Below are 25,215 nucleotides of genomic sequence, written 5' to 3'. Positions count from 1 at the left end.
GCCTCTAAGAAATTCCAGCTGTGTGACTAATAATGAAGGCAATAATAGCAGCTAACGTTCATTAGGCACCTGTTATGCTCGGCTCTGTGCTGAGTGAAGAAGGGACTATTGTTCTCTCCGCTTTAGAGGAGAAAAGAGGCACAGAGAGGCTGTGCCTTGCCCAAGGTCACACAGCTTGGGCAGTAGCAGAGCCAAGTCTTGGCCTCAGATCCCACTGAGCCCTTTAATCCCTGTGCTTCATGGTCTGGGCATGTCCTGAGTTGTGCTGGTCTCAGCCCTGCAGTCAGTCACAGCATCTGATCAGGCATCATGCCTTGAAAACCTACTATAAGCCAGGCAAAGGAAGGGAAGAGGAGTCTCGGGCAGTGGTCTGCAGTGGAGGGTGGGTGAGGGTCCCAGGCCAGGAAGAACAGTCCCAGGGTGATGGGATATTTGAGTAATGCACCAAAGGAACAAATGGTGTCAGGAAAAGGGGAAGTAATTTGGAGCAGGGACCTGAAAGAGGACAGGGTTACCAAGAGCAAGATCTAGCTTCACAATTTTGTATTAATTCTGTTTAGGGCCTGTGGGGTTATTTGTAGGAGTGCCTCATAGGGACTTATTTGATGATGGGAGGTATCTGAATCAAGGAGCTGGGAAGGATAACTTTGAACTGCACTTAGCTACAAAGGTTGTGTGTGTGTGTGTGTGTGTGTGTTTGTAAGGAAGAGATATGGAGAATGCCAAATAACTATCTTTTTGTCATTTTTAACAATTGCAATGAGTTTTGGGGGTGACTATTTTGGTCTGTTTTGTCATCCCACATACATGCAGGGCTGCTATATTATAATTCTGCAGGCTTAAAGTGTTCTTTAAATTTCTGTTCAATTTACAGAGACAAGGTTTTGTCTTACACGTGCCCTCCAGCTTACTATGGCTCAGCTCATTCCCTTCCAATGAACTGAACTATTTTTAATTCATGGTAGCACTTTGCTACTCATTCAGCAATTTCATTTCAACATTCTCCAATGAATGTGTGCCCCTACTGGTGAGTTAATACTGCTTCTACAACTGTGATCCATTCCTGTAACATGAGGAAGTTCAGGCACTTCTAACTTTTAGTTTTGCTTAAAATGAACTTGTAACTTCCTACCATCCCCATTGGATGCTTGTGTAACAGATAGTGTTTTAGCTTTATTATTTGTGCATGAGACTCATTTTTGGCTTAGAAGTTCTACCTAGCTCAATGCCTGACCACAGAGGAACTTATGCCCCAATTTCCTCCCACACAGACCTTGATAAAAATTCTTCCTACTTAAACTCTTAGGATTTTTTTCCTTTCTTCTTAGTGTATTGATTTGGACTTAGGGGGTCTCAAGGAAAAATGGAATTTCCCTGGGATCTTAAGCTCCCTCTAGCCAGCTTGTGATAGAGCTGTTCAGGGCAGTGAGAGAACCCCACAGCTGGTTTTGGGGAACAATTTCAGCTTTACTCCCATTTCTATATCTCAACGAAAGGTGACAATATAATCAAGGAGAATCTCATCTTTACATTCAAAAAGAAATCCTATACTGCTGAAGTCATTTAAAAGGTTGTGGTTAATGGTCAGAAGCATTTGGGTTTATTCCCAGCTCACCAGATGTATGACCGTGAGCAAGCCTTTTTGGACCTCAGTTTCCTCATTTGTAAATGGGGATATTAATAACATCCACCTGATACAACTAAAAAGAACTGGATAAGATCATGCATACACAAAGACTGATGCATAGTAAATGCTAAATAAATGTTAGCTCTATTAGTCCCAGGGCACTGACCCAGAGAATGCTTGGCTCCAATACTTCTGCTATTAACTGTAATATTAATATATCAAGGTAGAGAGGAACTAGTATAGGCATATGCAGCAGCTAAGACTATGACCTTTTTTTGGTGGTTGCTGTTATAAGGAATGATTGATTTTTATCACTAGGAACCCAAACTGTCTCTTCAGTAACATTTCTAATTCATTTGCTAAAACATTCTTTGACAATCAGACTTTTCTGCTTATGCCATTGAATGGTCCTCAAAATAGAACAGAAATATCAGATTGAGTCTATCTTGTGGTAAATGTGTAACATTACTATAATGTGACATCAGCCAATGCCATTGTCAATCAAACTCACCACACTGAATCCTTGGTGAGTTTGGAATTCACATTCCCATCTTCTTCCAGGAAGATGTCCATTTGCAAATTGGCATCATTATCATGGGCAGAGAAATAATTGGTAACAATTCTTGCTGGTATTCCAAGGCATCGTAAAACTACAGGAAAGGACAGACCACAGCTAAACACATCACCAGCATTTAATAAACACAGTGAAAAAATCCTTCTTGTAGGGGACTTTCTTCCTGACCAACCTGAAAAGCCCTTTGGACATGTTATCCTCAAATGTTCCATGCTGGAAAAGGGTGGTCATTCAACCCCATGGGGGTGGTAGAGAGAAATCTGGCTGTGTGATCCTTCAGAATTGCAGCTGGTGTCAAATGAAGCCAACTAGAGTAGAATCCCAACAGGGTTCTAACTGTTTCGTTTCTAAGCATATGATCATCAATGTGGTATTATTTTAGTCCCATGAATAGGACTATGTTCCTGAAAATACAATTTTAAAAACCCACTAATAGGAAGTTAGGAATTTATAGAGCAGGTCCTTGGTGGAGTTTGCTCTCTTGGTCAGAACTTGCTCCTGTGACATGCATTGGAGGGTGACACCACAGATTCATTTTAATTCATTTTAATAGATAACAAATTATCTGAATACCTTTCTTCCCATATGTACCTATTGATTAAACTTAATCCAAATGCCCTCCCGGGCTTCCAGGACACCAGACATCGGGGCTCATTGAAACTAATTCAGCTGACAATTTTAAGATTAATGACTTGGCTTGCCTTTTTATTTTCTCCTTCAGAATAGTTTAGCATTTTTAACCAAAGACTACCCACCTCCTTCAACAGAACAACCTTGGAAGTCCAAATTGGAATCTGGTAGAGATTCAAGGGTCCCCCTCCTTAAAGGACTTGATCTTAATGCCCCAAACAACAGTGACAGCTGCCACGGGCCACCCGTTCCCATCTTCCTTTCTTGATTTTCAGCCCTGTTCACCCAGGGTCTTACCAATAAAACAATTGCCATTCTCATTCTGTTTCTGGCTGAACACTAATTCACATTATCCCAGACACGACTTGGTCAAGAGTCTGCCTTACTCATAATTTCAAGAAAGTGAGGCTTGACTTTAGGGCACCTGTTCCTCCTTCCCCCAATTTCCATCTTCAGGTTTACTCTCATTGTGACTTCCCCACTGTGTGTTTCTGCCTTTTCTTAATTTACCGCCAAAGCCTGCTTTCAGGCACAGATTGGATAACCTTTTTATGCCAAAGACATGAATGGATGTAAGGTGTTCACTATTTTATCTTGTTGTGAGCCGGAAGGAATTACACTGGGATAGTGAAACTGTAGGCATGGGGAGAACTTGGGTCCTTTCTGTCTTCCTAAAATCATTCCACAAGAGTGGTTGCCTCTGTTGGGCATCTTTTACCTTGTCTTGGTTTGGGAGTCTCGAGGGAGGGGATGACCTCCAGCCTTTAACCTACCATGAAGTTCAGGCTTCTATCTGGAACTTCAGAGACCAGTGCTTCTAGGGGACTATACTTTTGATTTTCATTGCTCCCAAGAAATATGTATTCCTTCTTCCCTGGGTTATATTTAAATGGCTAAGAAAATAATCTTATCCTGTTTAATACTACGGGAAAACAAAACAAAACAAAACTCGTGACTTTTTTTTTTTTTTTAATTTAGATCACCAAGTCTTGGACTGTTGAGACTTTGAGCTAAAACAAATAGGTTTTGTAATCATTTTTTAAAATGACCTCCCTCCAGCCTCCAACCCCTCCCTTTGTTTTTGATTTAAAAAATGTTAACTAGGTAAAAATTCTTTATTAATGAGCAAGCAGAAAGGACACCCCAACTTGAGCTTAATGTTTCTCCAAGGCTGTAGAAATGGCTTGTGAATGAAAATCATTACCAATGATGAAGACATACTGAAATAAATGTATTTTTAAAAATATCCACTGAATTAATTGTAACATCGTCTGGGCCTAGAGAGGCAAATGCCACTTTGAAAAATGATGCATGACGCTGAAGAGAATAGTTCTGTTCTCATATGCTTTCCTCTGCAGATTGGATGTTGGGTGGATTAAAAACCAGAGGGGAAACTGGAGAGGGAAAGATTGTTCATTATGTTCTGATCTCTAATTGCTCAGGGGCATTGAGACATGTGGAAAAATGAATATGAGACCACCTGCTATAATATCTTCCATAACTGGGATAAAAATTAAGTGGATATATTTATAAAATTTTCAATAAATAAATATGCATATTTATACAACTTCTCAATGAGAAATAAGCAATGTATATCTTTCCTTATTTATTATTTTAGTTTTAACCGTTTTAGTTTTTTTAAAATGTGATGGCTGAAAAGAAAACGGCTTTTTTCTCTATATTTTTACTGTAACCCTCTATTTCTTTAGGTGTTAAGTGATAGATTACACAGGAAATAGTCTATCATTCTTTCTATAAAGATTCTGCAGTCAAAGAGAAACTATGAGCATATTTGGCCCACTACAATTTAATTATGCATTGACCACATCCCAGAATGCTTACCCATAAATTCCATAGTGTCAACAGGGGCTGTTATGTCTCTCTGTTAGGTTATAGATAAAATGTCTTAAAGTGACATTTCCTTTACATTAAAAAGAAATTACTCTATTGGATACTTACATGTGTTAAAGACACCAGCAAAAACCCAGCACTGGCCATACCGGACTGGATTCTCAGAGCTCCGGTATTCCAACAGAATGTCAACACTTCCAGTCCAGGCTGATGGGGGGACGCCATAGGCATAGATATTGTCCCAGGATCCAACAAGGACACCTTCGTCATCTTTGGCATTCACCTAAATGAGCCCATGAGAAGTGAGAAGGAAGAAAGTTCATTTAGGTTTGTCTACTCTAGGCTACGCATGGCGCAAGCTATGGCTGCCATTGCCTTCTATATGTTGTGCTCAGTGAAAAGAGTTCCACTTCTGTTCAATTTACCATTACATTGTCAGAAAAAAAAAGACGCAAAAACTAAATGTGCAAGAGGAGACCAAATAACCAAGATTGCCTGTTAAATAGCATATTATTATAGCAAGGCAAAGTTGAACGGCAGATAGAAGGAGTGTGACAGCTATCTGATTGGAAGAAGACATACATAGGACACTTGATTTGGGCTAGATTAGTGCTCAAGAATGATGTAGGGAAGAGAGGAAGAAGACCTACAAAAGATAAAATCTCAAGTAGGGATCTTGTCATGGTGGAAAGAGAATTCAAAACTCACAAATGAGAAGTTAGTGGTCTAATGGATTTTGACTTTAATTTTGAGTGGTAGACTCTAATGACTTGAAAAAGTTAACAGACGTTGTCTTGGAATCATTAAGAGTTAAGAAAATAGATTCCTATGGGATGCTTACAGAGGGTTTTTTGTTTTTGTTTCTTTTTTCTTTTCTTGTCTTTCTTTCTCTCTCTCTTTCTTTTTAAGATAAGGTCTCGATCTGTCACGCAGGCTGGAATGCAGTGGCACAGTCGTGGTTCACTGTAGCCTCGAACTCTCAGGCTTAAGTGATCCTCCCTCTTCAGCCTCCCGAGTAGCTAGAACTACAGGTGCATGCTCGGCTAATTAAATTTTTTTTTTTTTTTGTAGAGCCAGGGTCTTCCTATGTTGCCCAGGCTAGTCTTGAACTCCTGGGCTCAAGTGATTCTCCTGTCTCAGCCTTCCAAAGAGTTGGAATTACAGGCATAAGTCACCATGCCTGGCCCAGAGCTTCTTTTTTCCTTTGTAAAATTCACTTAAGTATTCCTTCTTATGATTGTTTAAACAGATTAAAGTTTTAGAGTTTTCTTAGAAGGTATTTCTATTTCCATAAAGAACCTGGGATGTTATGGTTTAAATATGGAAGAGACTTTAGCAGAGAAAGGCAATCCTGAATATCTGGGAAAAACTTGCCACACCTTCAGACTACATTCATCTTATAGCAGCAGACCTGAAGTTCAGGAGCAAAGACCTTTTGTGTTTAGATAATAAAACAAAGGCCAAGAGGTAACAGTTTCAAGGCATCTTGCCAGTTTTTTTCTGGGCACTGCTGAGTCTACCTCTCTTGGTGTAACGTTGATCATGTTTAATTACAGTCAGAAGAGTTTAGGTAGGGAGTACAGGAGCTTTTCCAAAACCTGGTGCCATTTCAACAGTGTTTACGCTGACATTACAATGGTGTTGAGCCTTGCTACTTGAGGCATCCATGGATCAGCAATATTGGCATTCCCTGGGAGCTTGTTAGAAATTCAGAATCTCAGGCCCCTCCCAGAACTCTTGAATAAGAATTTGCATTTTTACAAGATCACTGGGTGATTTGTGTGCACATTAGTTTAGAAGCACATGTCTGAGTTATAATGCAGACATTAGTAAGCAATGTGAAACATATGATTGAAGCATGTGTGTTTTGATTATGAAAAATCACAGAAGAGACATTAGAACATGGTGAGCTTTTATGTGTTTGCTGCCTCACCAACTAACAGCCAACTAACAACTCAGCCTCTTTTTGCCTAGACCCCTCTTTTTGACTTGCTGTGTCTAGTTGTAGAGAAGTCTGTCTTCCCCACTGGTTTATCAATTCACTGGGAACAAAGAAAAAAAATCTCCGTCTTTCTGAGTTTTACCAAGTGTTAGCAAAGACTGGATGCTCTGTAGTTGTTCAATAATCACTTATATAGTCAACAAGCATATAGGAAATGTACATTTGAGTAAGAATAAGACCTTATGCCTGGAGAGAGATGGTCAAGAAACCAATCAAGTGGATGTAAAGATTACTGATATTAAGACAGAAAAATGTAGAGGTAGAGCAGGAACCTGAGGAAGGGAGTTATCAGTCAGGTTGGAGGGTGGTTGTGGTGATGCTGGGGGGCCTAATAGAGGGAGATGACATGCAAACTGGCCAGAAAAGGCCATCTACATAGTGGAAACAGTTTTAATAAATGTGTAGTGTCATGAAACAATATGGCAGGCTCTGGGACCTGCTAGGAGCTCTGCATGGGTATTATGTAAGTAGGCAATACTGAATGAGATAAAAAAAATACTGGAAGAAAACATGCAAGATGCGCAAGCATCTTTTACTGTGGATGGCAAACGCTTCACTGAAATTTGAGATTTACTCTGGCACTGAGTGGCATTTCCCAAGGAGGGTCCATTCTGGGGAGTGTTGTCTAGAACATCACTATTCAATTTGGTTTAGACATGCTATTTTCCCCCTTTAACGCTGTGTCCAGTCAGGTTAAAGTGAAGAAGAACTTCAGTAATCACACAGTTAATTTGTTCAATGTAGGAAAAAATGAACTCTTTGGGGGGTCTCTAAAAGACTTTGTTCAGCTAATTGCAAACTCATGCCTTTGATATAAATTTTGACTTTAGCTTATAGAGTCATGAAATGACTGGAGTGCAGCAGGCTTTAGCCAAACATTCTGGCTATATTAAAGATCAGTACTTCTCCTTGCAGTTGGATTGATTATTTAAAAATCTGTATCCATTATCGTGAAGATTGAAGAATGCCTTGGTAGGCTATGACGTGGTTTGGTCTTTGTGGGTAGGTAGGTTTAGCTTTGAACTCACATTATCATTCCCTTATCACTGAGACATAAAATAGGCTCTATGAATTTCAGAGGTAAAGGCTCCTAAATTGTGGTCCTGATAACTGATTTTCAAACAGATAGCCATTAATTACAAGGGCTATTTATAGCATAGGGCTGAACTCAATCAGCTAATGGGAAGAGTAAGGAAAAAAAGCTCTGTCCTCTACAGACCTTTTAATTGTTAAGGCTGAGCCGTTCCCCTGTTGCTGGATAAATCACAACTCTCATTTATTAGCATTTGGGCAGATTAGCTACTGTTTTGTAGTTAGAACATTGATTTCTGGGGAGCTCAGGCCCTGAAAGAGGTAAGTTTTTAGTGACAGATGTAAAGGGTTAAAATAATATCTCCCCTCCTAAACAACAAGATATGTTTGGAGGACATGTTTGTCGTTTTACATGCCACAGTTGGCTGTTTTAACACCCTCTCATGAACTCAGGGTTTGACCAGTGGCAGAATAAAGTGTCATGGTCTTGGGTCACTGGTGATCAAGTAGACAATACAAGTCCAGGACTATGTACAGGAGGCATTATTCAACTTCATTAAGGCTACACTAAATTGCCCTCCCATAATACCTACAAAATTGGAAAAAAATTTCAAAAACCCCTAAAAGTCATTATCAGCAACCTCAGTGGCATAACATAATGCAATAAACTTCAAAACATTGTGCCAACAAAAGATGAGGATTATGGAGTGAAGCAGAGAGGCAACATGGCTCAGCTCCTAACCTCAACCATCTTACCGGCTAGTCAACAAAAACCTGAGATTTCTAATTTATATTTCAAAATATAGAAAGTTATAATTAAAATGTTGATCTTTTTGGTGAGGCATATAATCCCAGCACTTTCAGAGAATGAGGCAGATGGATCACTTGAGGTCAGGAGTTCAAGACCAGCCTAGCCAACATGGTGAAACCCCATCTCTACTAAAAATACAAAAACTAGCTGGGCATAGTGGCACATGCCTGTAGTCCCCGCTACTCTGGAGGCTGAGTTAGGAGAATCGCTTGAACCCGAGAGGCAGAGGTTGCAGTCAGCTGACTGTACCACTGCACTCCAGCCTGGGCAACAGAGTGAGATCTTGTCTCAAAAAAAAAAAAAAAAACAAACAACAACAAAAAAAAAAACCAAAAACCTGATCTTTTTATTGTTCTGAACAGAATGGTGGAAACACCTGCTGTGGAGAAATGAGTGAAAAAGGGTCTGCACCTTAAAAGAGGTAGAGATTCTGGAACACAATTGGGAAACAATACAAGCTGAGCGTATCCCCCAATGGAACTGAGATATACCTCCAGTTGGAGGGGGTGGGTTCTGGAATAACAGATGTAGGAGAATCTTAAGGGAAAGAGTAGACCCTAAGCATGCTACCAAAGATTGTTCATCTTCTAAAACTGTATTCCTCACTCCAATCTCTTGCAGAGTACTGAAGAGTAGATAGAATGCGGTACATTGGCCTCAAATTGTAGTTCAGTAGCGAGATCAAATTAATCTTAGATTGAGAAGAATTTCATTTATTACAGCAAATAGAACATCTAGAGACAAGAATGATGCAAGTTTGAGCACAAATATAGAGAAAAGAAACTGCATGCAGAGGAAGAGACAGAAAGAGAGAGAGGGAGATATCATGAAAAATATACATAGAAGAAAACAAAATTAAGGAGCATAAGTCATTTTCTCACAACCTTTTAGGAGATCACAGACCAAAGTAACAAATTGAGGACCAAATCATACCATTACAGAGCTAATAATAAATTATAAACAGCAAGAAACAGAATACATATTATTAAAAATAAAAATTAATGACATAGAAGAAAACTTGAGATATCAAAGAAAACACTAATAAAAAACCAAAGTGATGAACTATTTAGAGAGATTCTAATAGTTCCATAGTTATGGAAAACAAAGATGATACAACATAAAGATAATTAGTGTCCTTCAAATAGAGAACCCAAGGATTTGGATCATCATGGTGGATGGGAGGCAGGACTCGATTGCAGCTCTGGACAGAGCAGCATATGGAGGCTCGTACTGTAAATTTTAGATCCAGGTCGACTGCAAGAACAAACCAGGAATCCTGAGAGGACCCACAGACTCTCTGAAGGAAGCAGACTGCTCCTGCAGGACCCGAGAGACCCCCCCCCCACCCCAAATACTGTGAGTGTCCCAACTGCAGAAGTGGGAAAGGGAGACCCTCCTCTCCCAAACACAAATCTCCATTGGAGAAGCTGAAGGTCTGTCTGTGGTAGAAGTTTCCTACTTCACCTAGAGCTGGGTCAACTTGGAGAGCTGAGGGAAATACAGGGGTAGAGGAAGTAGCAGAAAGGCCCTGGGAGCTTGCTAAGTCCCCTAGCAGACCATCCCTGCCTGGCACCACAGAGATCCATGAGAAGGGTGGACAGAGGAGCAGAGGATAAAACTCCACATAGGGAAGGAAATCTCTAGCTGAACTTTGTAGCAATTTGAATGGGGTGAGAAGCCTCCTGGCCAGAACTTGGGGGAGGGTGCAAATCCAGTGTGCAGACTCCACAGGTGTGGAATAACCAAGCCCCTTTCTTTTGCAGCTGGGAGGTGGGTAGACCGGGTCAGGTTTTTAAGCCCATCTTGCCCTCTGCCTGGAAATGGACTTAGGGCTGTTGAGGGGGGCACGGTAGGAGTGACACCGGCCCTTTCGTTTGCATGGCAGCTGGATGACTCCTGTGACTGCCAGCTTCCCCCCACTTCCCTGACAACCTGCATGACTCAGCAGAGGCAGCAATAATCCTCTTAGGTACACAGCTCCAGTGACCTGGAAATCTCACCCTCATCCCCCACAGCAGCTGCAGCAAGACCTGTCCAAGGAGAGTCTGAGCTCAGACACGCCTAGCCCAGCCCCCAGTTGATGGTCCTTTCCTACCTACCCTGGTAGTGGAAGACAAAGGGCATATAATCTTGGGAGTTCTAGGGCCCTGCCCACCGCTGGTTCCTCCCCATACTACCACAGCTAATGCTCTCTGGAAAGTGCCACCTCCTGGCAGGGGGCAAACCAGCACAAAAATAGAGCATTAAACACCAAAGCTAAGAACCCTAACAGTGTCCATTGTACCCTCTGCCACCTCCACCGGAACAGGCGCTGGTATCCATGGCTGAGAGACCCAGAGATGGCTCACATCACAGGATTCTGTGCAGATAATGCCCAGTATCACTCCAGACCTGGGTAGACTTGCTGGGTGAGTAGACCCCAGAAAAGAGACAATCACTGCAATTTGGCTCACAGGAAGCCACATCCATAGAAAAAGCGGGAGAGTACTACATCAAGGGAACACCCCATGGGACAAAATAAATCTGAACAGCAGCCTTCAGCCCTAGACCTTCCCTCTGACAGAGCCTACCCAAATAAGAAGGAACCACAAAACCAACCCTGGTAATATGACAAAACAAGGCTCTTCAAAACCCCCGAAAAATCACAATAGTTCGCCAGCAATGGATCCAAACAAAGAAGAAATCCCTGATTTACCTGAAAAAGAATTAAGGAGATTAGTTATTACGCTAAACAGGGAGAGACCAGAGAAAAGTGAAGCCCAATGCAAGGCAATCCAAAAAATGATACAAGAAGTGAAGGGTGAAATATTCAAGGAAATAGATAGCTTAAAGAAAAAGCAAGCAAAAATTCAGGAAACTTTGCACACACTTTTAGGAGCGCAAAATGCTCTGGAAAGTCTCAGCAATAGAATTGAACTACTAGAAGAAAAAAATTCAGAGTTCAAAGACAAGTTCTTTGAATTAACCCAGTCCAACAAAGACAAAGAAAAAGGAATAAGAAAATATGAACAAAGCCCCCAAGAAGTCTGGGATTATGTTAAATGACCAAACCTAAGAATAACCGGTGTTCCTGAGGAAGAAGATAATTCTGAAAGCTTGGAAAACATATTTGGGGTAATAATTGAGGAATACTTCCCCGGCCTTGCTAGAGACCTACACATCCAAATACAAGAAGCACAAACAACACCCAGGAAATTCATCGCAAAAAGATCTTTGCCTAGGCACATTGTCATTAGGTTATCTAAAGTTAAGACAAAGGAAAGAATCTTAAGAGCTGTGAGACAGAAGCATCAGGTAACCTATAAAAGAAAACCTATCAGATGAACAGCGGATTTCTCAGCAAACCCTATAATCTAGAAGAGACTGGAACCCTATCTTCAGCCTCTTCAAGCAAAACAATTATCAGGCAAGAATTTTGTATCCAGCGAAACTAAGCATAATATATGAAAGAAAGATACAGTCTTTTTCAGACAAACAAATGCTGAGAAAATTCACCATTACCAAGCCACCACTACAAGAACTACTAAAAGGAGCTCTAAATCTTGAAGCAAATCCTGGAAACACATCAAAACAGAACTTCTTTAAAGCATAAATCACACAGGACCTATAAAACAAAAATACAAGTTAAAAAGCAAAAACAAAAAACAAAAAAAAAAGTACACAGGCAACAAAGAGCATGATGAATGCAATGGTACCTCACATTTCAATACTAACATTGAATGTAAATGGCCTAAATGCTATATTTAAAAGATACAGAACTGAAGAATGGATAAGAACTCACCAACTGTCTGCTGCCTTCAGGAAACTCACCTAACACATAAGGACTCACATAAACTTAAAGTAAAGGGGTGGAAAAAGGCATTTCATGCAAATGGACACCAAAAGTGAGCAGGGGTAGCTATTCTTATATCAGACAAAACAAACTTTAAAGCAACAGCAGTTAAAAGAGACAAAGAGGGACATTATATAATGGTAAAAGGCCTTGTCTAACAGGAAAATATCACAATCCTAAACAAATGTGCACAGAACACTGAAGTTCCCAAATTTATAAAACAAAAACTAATAGACCTAAGAAATGAGATAGTAAGACAATAGTAGTGGGGGACTTCAGTACTCCACTGACAGCACTAGACAGGTCATCAAGACAGAAAGTCAACGAAGAAACAATGGATTTAAACTATACCTTGGAACAAATGGACTTAACAGATACATACAGAACATTTCATCCAACAACCACAGAACACACATTCTAATCAACAGTGCATAAAACTTTCTCCAAGATAGACCATATGATAAGCCATAAAATGTGCTTCAATAAATGTAAGAAAATTGGAATTATATCAAGCATTCTCTCAGACCACAGTGAAATAAAACTGGAAAGCAACTCTAAAAGAAACCTTCAAAACCATGGAAATACATGGAAATCAAGTAACCTGCTCCTGAATGAGCATTGGGTCAAAAACAAAATCAAGATGAAAATTAAAAAATTCTTTGAACTGAATGACAGTAATGACACAACCTATCAAAGCCTCTGGGATACGGCAAAGGCAGTACTAGGAGGAAAGTTCATAGCCCTAAAGGCCTACATAAAGAAGACCGAAAGAGCACAAACTGACATTCTAAGGTTACACCTCAAGGAACTAGAGAAGCAAGAAAAAACAAAACCCTAACCCAGCAGGAGAAAAGAAATAACCAAGACCAGAGCAGAACTAAACAAAATTGAAACAAACAAACAAAAATACAAAAGATAAATGAAACAAAAAGCTGGTTATTTGAAAAGATAAATAAAATTGACAGATCATTAGCAAAATTAACCAAGAAAAGAAGAGGGAAAATCCAAATAACCTCACTAAGAAACGAAACAGGAGATATTACAACTGACACCACTGAAATACAAAAGATCATTCAAGGCTGCTATGAACACCTTAATGCACATAAACTATAAAATCTAGAAGAGATGGATAAATTCCTGGAAAAATACAACCCTCCTAGCTTAAGTCAGGAAGAATTAGATATCCTGAACGGACCAATAACAAGCAGTGAAATTGAAATGGTAATTAAAAACTTCTCAACAAAAAAATGTCCAGAAACAGACAGATTCACAGGAGAATTCTACCAGACATTCAAGGAAGAATTGGTACCAATCCTTTTGACACTATTCCACAAGAGAGAGAAAGAAGGAACCCTCCCTAATTCATTCTATGAAGCCAGCATCACCCTAATACAAAAACCAGGAAAGGATATAACCAAAAAAGAAAACTACAGACCAATATCTTTGATGAACACAGATGCTAAAATCTCTCACAAAATACTAGCTAACTGAATCCAACAACATATCAAAAAGATAATCCACCATGATCAAGTGGGTTTCATACCAGGAATGTGGACATGGTTTAACATACACAAGTCAATAAATGTGATACACCACATAAACAGAATTAAAAACAAAAATCACATGATCATCTCAATAGATTCAGAAAAAGCATTCAACAAAATCCAACATTGCTTTATCATTAAAACTCTCAGCAAAATCAGCATACAAGGGACATACCTTAATGTAGTAAAAGCCATCTATGACAAACCCATAGCCAACATAATACTGAATGAGGAAATGTTGGAAGCCATTTCCTCTGAGAACTGGAACAAGACAAGGAGTCCAACTCTCACCACTCCTCCTCAGCATAGTACTGGAAGTCCTAGCCAGAGCAATAAGATAAGAGAAAGAAATAAAGGACATCCAAATAGGTAAAGACAAAGTCAAACTGTCACTGTTTGCTGACGATATGATTGTTTACCTTGAAAACCCCAAGGACTCCTCCAGAAAGCTCCTAGAACTGATTAAAGAATTCAGCAAAGTTTCCAGATACAAGATTAATGTACACAAATCATTAGCTCTTCTATACATCAACAGTGACCAAGTGGAGTATCAAATCAAGCATTTAGCCCCCTTTTACACACATTGTCAAACATGAAGTACTTCAGGGAATATAGTACCTATCATAACCAAACTATTAATACTTGAAAAGTGATATCAAAATAATTAGGGGCTGAGTCAAACAAAGAATCCAGGAACAGAGACTCTGTGATAACAGATTCAGGGGTAAGAAGCATCTATGTAAGTTAAGCATCTTTGGGATTTACAGTTACAGATGAATTTTAAAACTTGATAATATAAAAACAATAATCATCCTAAGAAAAAAGATAGGAGAAAGAGGAGAGGAACAGTGAAAATGGTAATGTTTTAGTGTGTTGGTCTCTCAGTTAATTGACACCATCTAACATTAAAGTATAATTTAAAAGTACATAATTACTTTATTCTTTTAATGGTTTTTATAATTTTTAATAACCTTAGGGAGACCTGTTAAGAAATGATATCTCTTGTAGTGAAGAAATATTTATTTGAAGTTTAATAATTTCTTCTGTTGCAATTTAGTTTCTTTCCTATTAAAGTAAAATTTAATAAAACTTAAAATTAAATAGAATTTGGGTATAATTATATGTAATACTTTTAAATTAAGTAGCATGACACCATTTGGTATAAATACAAACAGATCAATGTAACACAATAGAGAACACAGAAATAGACTCACACAAATACAGTTAACCAATTTGTGATAAAGTTGCAAAGGAAATTTTATGGATAAAGGATAATCATTTCAAAAAATGGGGTGGCATCAATTGGATATTCATATGCAAAAATATGCGCTTTGATTCATACCTTGCACCATATGTAAAAATTAACTCAAAATGAACCTTAGACTTAAATATAAAACCCAGAGTTATAAAACTTCTAAAAGGAAGCAAAGGAGAAAATTGTGTGATCTTAGGTTAGGCAGTTTCCTTAGATAAAATATGAAAAGCATGATCCATAAAAAAATTTGTAAATCAGACTTCATAAAAATTAAGAACTTTTGCTCTTTGAAAGGCCCTGTGAAGAGAATGAAAAAATAAAACTAGAGTGGAAGAAGATATTTGTAAATCCTCTATCTGATTTAAAAAAAAAAACTTGTATCCAGAATATGTAAAGAACACTTGAAACTCAATAGTAAGAAAACAAACACAACCTTAAAACAAGAGAAAAATATTGGGACAGATATTCCATCAAAGAAAATACATGGGTGGCCAATCACAACAAAAGATGCTCAGTATCATCAGCTATTAACGAAATGCAAATCAAAACTACAGCAAAGTAACACTGGACATCTATTTAAAAGTCTAAGATTAAAAAGACTGATCATACGAAGTGTCTGGGAGGATATGGAACACTTGAGACTCTCATATGCTGCTGGTGGGGATGTAAAATGCCCATCCACTTCAGGAAACAGTTTGGTAGTTTCTTAAAAATTAAACCTATGTTTAGCTTATGACCCAGCCACCTCACTCCTTGGTATTTACCTAAGAGAAATAAAAGCTTACGTCTATACAAAGACTTTTACTAAAGTCTTCCAAGCTAAAGTTTCTGGCTTTATTTGTAAGAGGCAAAAACGGAAAATGGCCTAAATGTCCATCCACAAGTAAATACATGGGCAAACAGTGATTCACCCATACAGTGAAACCCTACTACTCAGCAATAAAGAGGAATGAACTACTGAAACAAAAAACAGCATGGATGAAGCTCGGAATACAGTAAGGAAGCATAAAAGAAGTCTCACAAAGAGTGCATACTGCATGATTATATTTGTGTAAAAGTCTAGAAAACACAAATCAATGTATAATGACAGAAGACTGAGCAGTGATGGGAGATGGTGCACAAAGCAGGGAGTGGTTTAAGGAAGAAATTACAATAAGGAAAATTCTGGGGGCAATGGATATATTCATTATTTTGATTTTCGTGTTCGTTTCATGGGTACATATACATGTCAACATTATCCAGTTGTATATTAAGTATGCATATTTTATTGTCAACTAAATCTCAATAAAGTTGTGAAAATCAATGAAGACTTTTAAATTAAACCAGCATCTATAGTATAATATTATTTATGATTTTAAAATTATTTCTCCTGTATAATTCAAAGAATAGAAATAGCTTTAAAACATGACCCGTACTGGACTTCTGTTTAATTTTGATCACTGGAATATGAGCAGATTCTAACTTGATACTGAAAAATAAAGAAATGTGACATTTCTTGATTCTTCAATTTCCTGTAGCGCAGACCTTTACATTTTGTATAGTTACTATTTCTTTCTGCTTTTTAAAAAAAATATGCAAGGGTATTTTTCTCCTCTGTGCACATTTTATATGGCTATGATGAAATGACTTTTCTCTGTTATAAACCTACTATATTCTGTTAAATTTCATTGTTAAAAGTTATGTCCTCATAAAGGCTAGGATTTCTATAACTCTTTTAGAAAATAGTCTTATACCTAATTTTGTCTATAATAGTTTCTTAAAGACCATTGGAAATGAATTTTGATGTTGGGTAACATGAACTAACATCAAAGGCCTAGCGTTAAATTTGGCAAGGAGAAGAATTATTTCCTGTAGAAAATCGTTTCCAGGTTTTGTGAACCAGAAGTCCCCAGCTACAGTCTGGTGGTGACCAGACTTAATCACAGGCGGAAGTGGTGTGGTGGATGTCAAATTGTGCTTCATGACATGCTAGGGTTTTGCAAAAGAATCTCAGTAGTTATGGTGTTGTGGGGTGGGGCAGGTGAGAACTGAATGTTGATAGTCAAGGCTGCAGTCACCACCTTTCTTTAATAATAGCTGCTCTGCTTTTTCTCTTTTATGTGTTTGGATTCAATTGCTATTTGAAAAAATTGTTCTAAAAAATAAAACTTAAAAGGTCACAGTTCTGGGAATGTAGAGATCTGTTTTTGTGCCTGCTATGCCATTTGCCAAGCTACGTTGTAAGGATAGGAAGGGAGATGAGCTGAAGGTCAAGTACTCAGGTTATTCCATGGGCAGGCATCCCAGAAAATGCACAAGAAAAAAGAAATAGGGTAGCAGCAATTCTGTTTCTTCCCTTGCCTGGCTCCTCATCCTTGATTTTTTTCTGGGCTTTCATGGCACTTACAACAGCCAGGGTCTCCAAAGGAAAGGAAAATCATCTACCATCTCTTTGGTTTTTCATAGTGGTTTGCTTAATAACAAGCTGTGTTCTGCCCTGTTGTTGCTGGAAATGTTATTCTCACGCCCTGGAATGTCCATCCACACTCAAACCTCTTCTTTACCTGGTGCCCTATTGATCCTTTAAAACTCAGCTGGTTTCACTCTGGGAATCTTTACTTATCACCTTGATTTGGATGTCCTTACTCTTTGATCACATAGTACTCTTTACATAGTACTATCCACTTATCACATTGTATTGTGTCATTGGTTAGACTGTCTTTGTTCTTTTACCAGACTTTATGTTCACAGAAGGAAGGAAGGCACTATGCTGTTTTGACTTTGCATTCCCAGGGCTAGCACAGAGTGGGAACTCAGTAAGTTCTGTTGAATGAATGGATGTGCTATCACTGGAAGATGGCTATAGGCTACCTTTTAATACTTCTTTAATAGATCAAGACAATGGGATAGTTAGAATGCCAATAGGCATTTCATTAAAGTTGGCAAGTCATTTCCAGAATTTACATAGCAATACAAAGGATCTAGAATAATTAAACATAATATTGAAAAAGAAGAACAAAGATGAATGACTACCTGATTTGAAGGTTTACTAGAGGAAAGCAGTAAAAAAGGCAGTGTGGTATTGTCATAAGGACATACATATAAACTAATGAAACAGGAAAGGGAGTCTAGAAATAGATCCATACTCATGTAGACATTTGATTTCCGACAAAGTCACCAAAGCAATTCAATGAAGAAAATGATACTCTTTTCAACAAAGAAAGTCTTTGCAACAAATGAAAGCCTTTCCAACAGTCTTTTCAACAAATTCTGGTGGAACAAATGGATAAATTTGGAAAAAATAAGATTTGATCCCTACCTCACACAACACCAAAAGATAACTCAAGATGGATCATAGACCAAAATGTAAAAGTTCAAATTATAAAGCTTCAAAAATAAAATATAGGAGAAATAATGGCAAACATGGGCAAATAGTGATTCATGTGAAAGTCTTCATGTGAAAAGAACATTTACTGGGGATGACTGTTAAAGAACAATGAAAAAATTTGATTTTATAAAATTTAAAAACTTTTGTTCCTTAAAATATGCCATTTATAAAATATAACTACAAGCCTTAGTTTGGGGAAAATATGTTCTATACATATCTGACGAAGGAGAGGTATATACACAGAGCAACTATAACTTAATAATAAAAGTACAAATGACCCAATAAGAAAATCAGTAGACTTGAAAACATGCTGCATATACATATATATATATAGCCAATAAATGCATTAAAAGATGCTCAACATCATTAGCCATCAGGGAAATGAAAATTAAAACTACAATGAAATGCCACTGTATACCCATTTGATTGGTTAAAATTAAAAAGGTTCAAGAGATCAAGAATAGGTGAAGCTGTGGAGAAACTGGAACTCTCATACATTGCTGGCAGGAATGTAAAACAGTAGAGCTGCTTTGGAAAACTAGCCAATTCTTATAAAGTTGAATATAGACATACTTTCTGATCTAGGCATGCATTCTTTAGCTATTTACTCCAGATATATGAAAACACATACACAAAAACACTTGTACAAGAACGTTTATAGTAACTGTATTCATAATAGCTTCAAATTGGAAACATCTTAAACATCCATATATAGGTGAATGGATAGACAAATTGTGATATACAATACAATAGAATACTTCTTAGTAATGTTAAGGAAAATATTGAAACACATGCAACAGCTGATGGAGTAAGAGAAGCCAGTCCTATTTCTACTGTCTGAATACATTTATGTAAAGTTTAAGAATAGACAAATGTAACCCATTGCAAGAAATCGGAATAGTAGCTACCTAATGAGGTGGGGATTGACTGGAAGAAGCACGAGGGAAACTTCCGGGCTTATGGAAATGTCTATATTTTGATTGAGGTGGTGATTACCCCAATCAAAACTCATCGAATTGTGCATTTAATATCCATGACTTTTTACTGTATGTAAATTTTACTTAGATTAAAAAAACCTGTAACTAACCCTAATGAATAGTAAGAAGCATATAACTACTGATATACGAATGTCCTTTGGTTTATACATGACCCAAGCTCTGACAGGTGTGGGTTATTAGACTCATTTTTCATGATAACTATGACCACAGGAAATTATTAACCTTTTCTCTCTCAGTAACTGAGGATGCTCATTTGGCCAAAACATATTTTACTAATTGACAATAATGGAGAAATAAGCAAATGTGGACTGAGGGAGAGAAACTGAGATTCCAAGTGTGGCCTGCTGTTTTCATTGCCATACCACTGCTGCATAGTGTAGAGCTGGTATAGAACAGGCCTCCAAAAATATCTGAATTAAAGGAATGGACGTATGGGAGAGGGAAAAATGCAGAGCAGGAGGAGGAAAGAGAGAAGGATGTCACAGGAGGAGAGAGGGGAAAGAAAGAGGGTATGAAGGGAACCCAAGGTGCACGAAGCTGTGCATATCCTAAAGGGCTGAGCTGGCTTTGCTTTGCTCCTTTGCTATCCATCTATCCTGGGGATGCTGGCCCCAGGAGACCAGAGCAGCACCAACTGCTCAGCTTGGAGGGAGTGCTGTAAAGCATCCCTGTGCTTCAGAAATAGCCTGTGTGATTACAAAATAGCTGCAGCATTGAAACCTCATTCCAGGAAGCAATTCAGGGAAAGCAGACATTTAGATTGCCCGTGATTATCACATTCGAGAGATGGCTTGTAATAAATGTCTGTTTTTCTCCAAAAATATGGGGTGAAGAGGCATAAGAAATGTAAGCTTAATAATTGAGAAACCAAGCTGTCTGACCACAAATGGAAACTTCATTACACTGCTGGCTTTCACCATAAGAGAAAAAAGATAACATCTGAGCAGTTCATTGTCCCCCACTGCCCCCACCTGAAAGAGAAGGAGTGAATCAGACAGAACATGTAAAAGGCATTATATCTGTATCCACGGAGCTCATGTGACCTGCAGAGAGGACAGACAGAGGACAAATCCAGGGGAAGTAGAAAGTTGTGCGTGAATTAGTGGGGCCAGGAAACTCATGACCCACCCCCAGTGCTACCAGCAACCTTGGATAAAGTTACTTAACTTTCTGATACCTCAGTCTCTCCACCAGCACTTTGGTTATTTATGGAATGAATTTATGCAATTTCTGAAAAGTGGCTATGAAGATACTTTCTGCTAGATAAATTCTATTTTCCCACTGGCTTCCAATATATTTGTCAATTTTTTAAAAATCTTCAACAAACAGAAATGAAAATCCCTGGTGAATAAGGTGACCTTATGGTATTGTTTACTTTGAATATATTAGAGAATTGCTTTGGGTCTGTACCTCCCATTCATCACTGAATTCCCTGGGTCATTTTAGAATCGTAGAAACGACTTTCATTCTTAGAAATACCTTGACTTTAACTTTAATGGTTTTCTAAAAAATCTTTTTAGAGTTGGTAATTTAGTACTTTACTCTGTTGGACTACAGTAACACTCTTCATTAATATAAATCAGTGGATTCTCCCAAAGTTGTCGCCCTGAGAGCTCCTACTAATTGATATGCGTTACAATTGGAAAGGTTGCAAGGAACACCAGAGGCTTCTGCCTTTTTCTACTGTTCCAAACTGAGGAACTTCATTCCTGACATGAATCATAGAAAGAGACAATAACACTTTTAAATAAAAGCTGATAGCTTTGGAGACCCAGAAGCTCTGGATGGAGACTCAAGTCCATGACGGAACCTACATCTGGCAGTGGTCACCACCTGGGGAATTCTGACCTCTAGGCATCTGCGGGTTAGTAATGCAGGTATGCTGTTGTCACTTTTATAAAAGACCAGATGGAAGTTGTATCTTTACCCCCACAAAGTGACACTGAATCATATTCAGTGTGGTCATACTCATTAGCTGGTAGAGATGATTACCACCACCATCACCACCATTAGAAGTTCCCACTGGCAGTTATATAAATCTGACACAAGAATGGGGTGACAAGGTATTATTACATAATCATGATTTTTTTTGATAGATGAACTTTTTCAAAAAATAAAATCCATATGGGTAAATGTGAAAAAGTTCCTTGGTGATTTAAAAAGGCCAAGGACAATGCCCATTGAGCACCTGGGTCCTTAGATGTATCTACGACCGTTCACTCCAAAAAAAGAGGTTTAAGCTGCTTTATAAACCAAAGGATGGGTTAGATATTGCTTTGTAATTAAAATTTTTCTTAATAAAACTGTTATGAAAGTACATTGTGACTGGTCTGTATGATCAAGGAATACACTTTAGAAATAAGTACAAACTTTATATGTTTATTTCTGTCTTTACAGTTCATTTGGGATGACTCAGATGTGAAATTTCTAATCAAAGTGAACTTTTAAATGTAATCTGAATATTTATAATTAAGGTTTGTTGCATGAAGAGGTTTGCTCAACGTGAAGCTTCCCATAAGATGACCAAGTAAACAATTGAAAGAAAACGAACAAAACATGGCTTGATAGTAAACCCTCTGTGGAGGTGCTTGGCAAGATATCAAAGTAGTTATGTCATTACTGTCTTTTCCATGCATGGAAAGAAGAAATCTTTCTAAATACTGGGACAAAAAGGAGGGGAGGAAAAGATGGACAAAGGGAAAATAGCTTTATTTTCTGTTTATCTGTAGGATCACAGATGCATGAGGATCAGAAGCACTGAAGTCCATTTCATCTCAAAGGTCTACAGTCATTCATCTTGTACGGCATCCTAGAAAAATCCAGGACCTACTCCAAATTGTGGTCAGTTTGATTTACTAGCTGAAGTTCAAGATTTTTTTTATAATGCTAAAGAGTACATAGAACATCGATTAGTTAAAAAAAGTTTAGTCATGAGTTAGTTCCCAAAAGGCATAGTCAGAGCAAAGTATTAATGGGGATTAATGATGGCATCGTGGTTCGATATTAGCAAAAGGCCAGGGTTAAAAATAAATGCATGCATCTCAAGAGAAGCTGGAAAGTCCAGGATGGCAGCAGTACAAACACTGAAATTTAAAAATATGTAACTATATTGACATTTTTTCTCTCCTCCTACCTTCCTAATTTTCTCATTAATATTACCTTTTTTCTTACTACAACTGAATCAGAATACCATGGAATCAAGTAACTGTAAATGTTGAGATCCTATGGAATAAACTTCAGTTGTGTCAACCTTCGTTTTCTGAATTGCAAAACAAACAAGCCCCTAGAAGAGCAAATAACCCCCTACCACGTTTTTCTTCAGTGCTTATGTTGACTAGCTGTTTGTATATAATTTCCACCATGGAGAAAGGGTTTCTTCAAATAATAGCATGGTTAGTTATTACTGTGGGACCTCAGACATTCTTCCATCTTTTGATCCAATGTTTAGTCCTGGGAAAACTTTGAGCTATATTTGAGAGATTTGCTTTCCCATACAATCCTATGCTTATTTCCATCAGAGAATTTGCCATGCTGAGCTACAATTTTCTATTTACTAGTCTGTGTTCTCTGTTGGACTGTAAGCTCTGTGGAGGCAGAAACTTAATTTTGTTCACAATTGTACTCCAGTGTTCAGACTGGTAGATTGCCATAAACATTTGTTGAATAAATGAGTATATGCTGAGTGTTTTACCACCATCACCACCACCACCACCACCACCACCACTATCACCACCATCATCACCATCATAAATCACCACCACCACATTACCACCATCACCATCACTCCTACCATCACCACCACCATCACCGTCACCATCTCCACCACCACTACCATCATCATCGTCATCATCACTATCACCACCATAATCACCCTACCATCACCACCATTATTATCACAATCACTGTCACCACCACCATCACCACTACCATCATCACTACCTCCATCACCACCACCACCAAACACCACCACCATTATCATATCATATTTGGTACCTGATCTTCTTTGGAAGCTCATTCTCCAGGGTCCTAGTGCCTATGGCTATTTAGAATCCTCTGATTTATACCTTTCTTCACTTATTGCCTATTTTCAATAATTCGCCTCATATGGGCTCCATTCCCTTGGGACTCTGTTCTTTTCTAGGAGATAGCGACTCAATTTGCTATAATAATTGTGTTATTGGCAATAATGTGTTGATAGTGGCCCTCTAAGGTAATATGATCTGAGAGTAAGGACAATATCTGGTTTCAGCTCAGCCACTTATTTGCTGTGTGACTTTGAGTGAGTGACATCACTTCCAAGGGCTTCTGCTTCCTCACCCAGAGGACTCTTGGAGAGTTCTCCCCATTGCACATGCTGGTTCTGCATGTGTTTCAACACAGATCCTCCGCTGGTAATGCCTTAACCTACCGGAGCAAATATGGATGGAGCTGGTAAATGTAGGTGTTTCACAGTGAATAACGAGCCGTTATCTGCAGTAGCGGTAGCCTTTGCAGAAGCACCTGCATCTCCTTGGGGGAAATTCTCTGCCCATAGTTGCTGCCAGATCCTATCAGTCAGGAGGCAGGAACAGGCATGGACAGGTAACCATGCCGCAGTAATGCCAGGTGGTTGCACAGCCTTCCCTTTTCCCCAGAACCATGCTGCCCTTGTCACAATATGTCATGGCCCACCTTCTTTGATAGTCTGACTTGGGGCTCAGAGTCCATGTCTGGCTTATTCACAGAAACTTGGGGCTAGCAATAGAATGCTTTATTAATGCGATGTGAGTGAAGTAAGTGTTCGGATGGCACAAAGTTAGGCATTCTTCTTAGCTTTCTCTGGCAATTTTCCTGGTGGGAACTGTCACATCAGAAATGCATTGGAAGGAAAGCAGCAATCAAGCAATGCAATTTAAAGGAAGAAGTATACCTTTGGGCAAGTTTCTTCATTTTTTCTAATTGCTTCTCTTTTTTTTTTTCTTTTCTCTCTTAAATCAGCCTGCAGTATAGCTTGGTAAAATGCACCATTCAGTATTTAAAGGAGCCTAAGCAAAAGTTAGCTTATGTAAGGTTATAACATCTCCGGCCTAATCTCTAGACGATGAGAATACAGGATTTTGGACTTGCTTTCTCCTGGGAAACTCTCATAGCCCCAGGCTGTCCAGATTGTCATAACTTTTCCTACTTTTACATCAAAGTGAAATAACAGCAACTCAAAATAAGAACAAGGGAAGTCACTGAATTTATAAAGGAAAAAACAGAAGAAGGGAGAGCACTATTTTGAAGAGTAAAAGAATATTCTTGCTGCCAATGTGGTTTGAGTACAGAGACAAAATTTCACTTTAAAGACAAAGATGCGAGGCCAGCAGAGGTTAGTTATTTACCCTGAGTCAAATAGTAAGTTAATAGCACAACCAGAATCAAGGTCCAATCTCTCGACATGAGCTGAGTCGCTTCCCATATGATGCGGCCTCCACTTTCTTTTCAGTCAAGGACAAAAACCAGCAGGTTTTGAGTGAGTTAGGAAGACAGATTCGCTATGCAGGTGAGAAGAGAGTGTTACTTACATTGCATAGGCAGAGAAACTGAGTCACAGAGGGGTTTAGTGCTGTGGTCCTCACTAAGGGTGATTTTTACCCCCAGTGGACATTTGGTTATACATGGAATCATTTTGAGTTGTCACAACTGGTAAGGGAACAGTTATGACAACTTG

General features: G+C 38.6%; 1 protein-coding gene across 2 annotated transcripts in view; it reads right to left on the bottom strand.

Annotated features, from left to right (window-relative positions):
- F13A1 (coagulation factor XIII A chain) overlaps positions 1-25,215 on the bottom strand; it is a 184,333-nt gene that overhangs the window by 82,827 nt on the left and 76,291 nt on the right. For both annotated transcript variants that reach the window (XM_055262955.2, XM_063632444.1), the window contains exons 7-8: positions 4,791-4,965; positions 2,139-2,277 (exon numbers count right to left, since the gene is read on the bottom strand). In XM_055262955.2, the coding sequence (XP_055118930.2) occupies positions 2,139-2,277; positions 4,791-4,965 (314 nt within the window). The remainder of the gene's footprint in view (positions 1-2,138; positions 2,278-4,790; positions 4,966-25,215) is intronic.

The sequence above is a fragment of the Symphalangus syndactylus genome, chromosome 23 (assembly GCF_028878055.3).
Source record: "Symphalangus syndactylus isolate Jambi chromosome 23, NHGRI_mSymSyn1-v2.1_pri, whole genome shotgun sequence".
Lineage (NCBI taxonomy): Eukaryota > Metazoa > Chordata > Mammalia > Primates > Hylobatidae > Symphalangus > Symphalangus syndactylus.
Note: the sequence above shows the minus strand (reverse complement) of the source record. Positions and strands in the feature narration are given on the sequence as shown.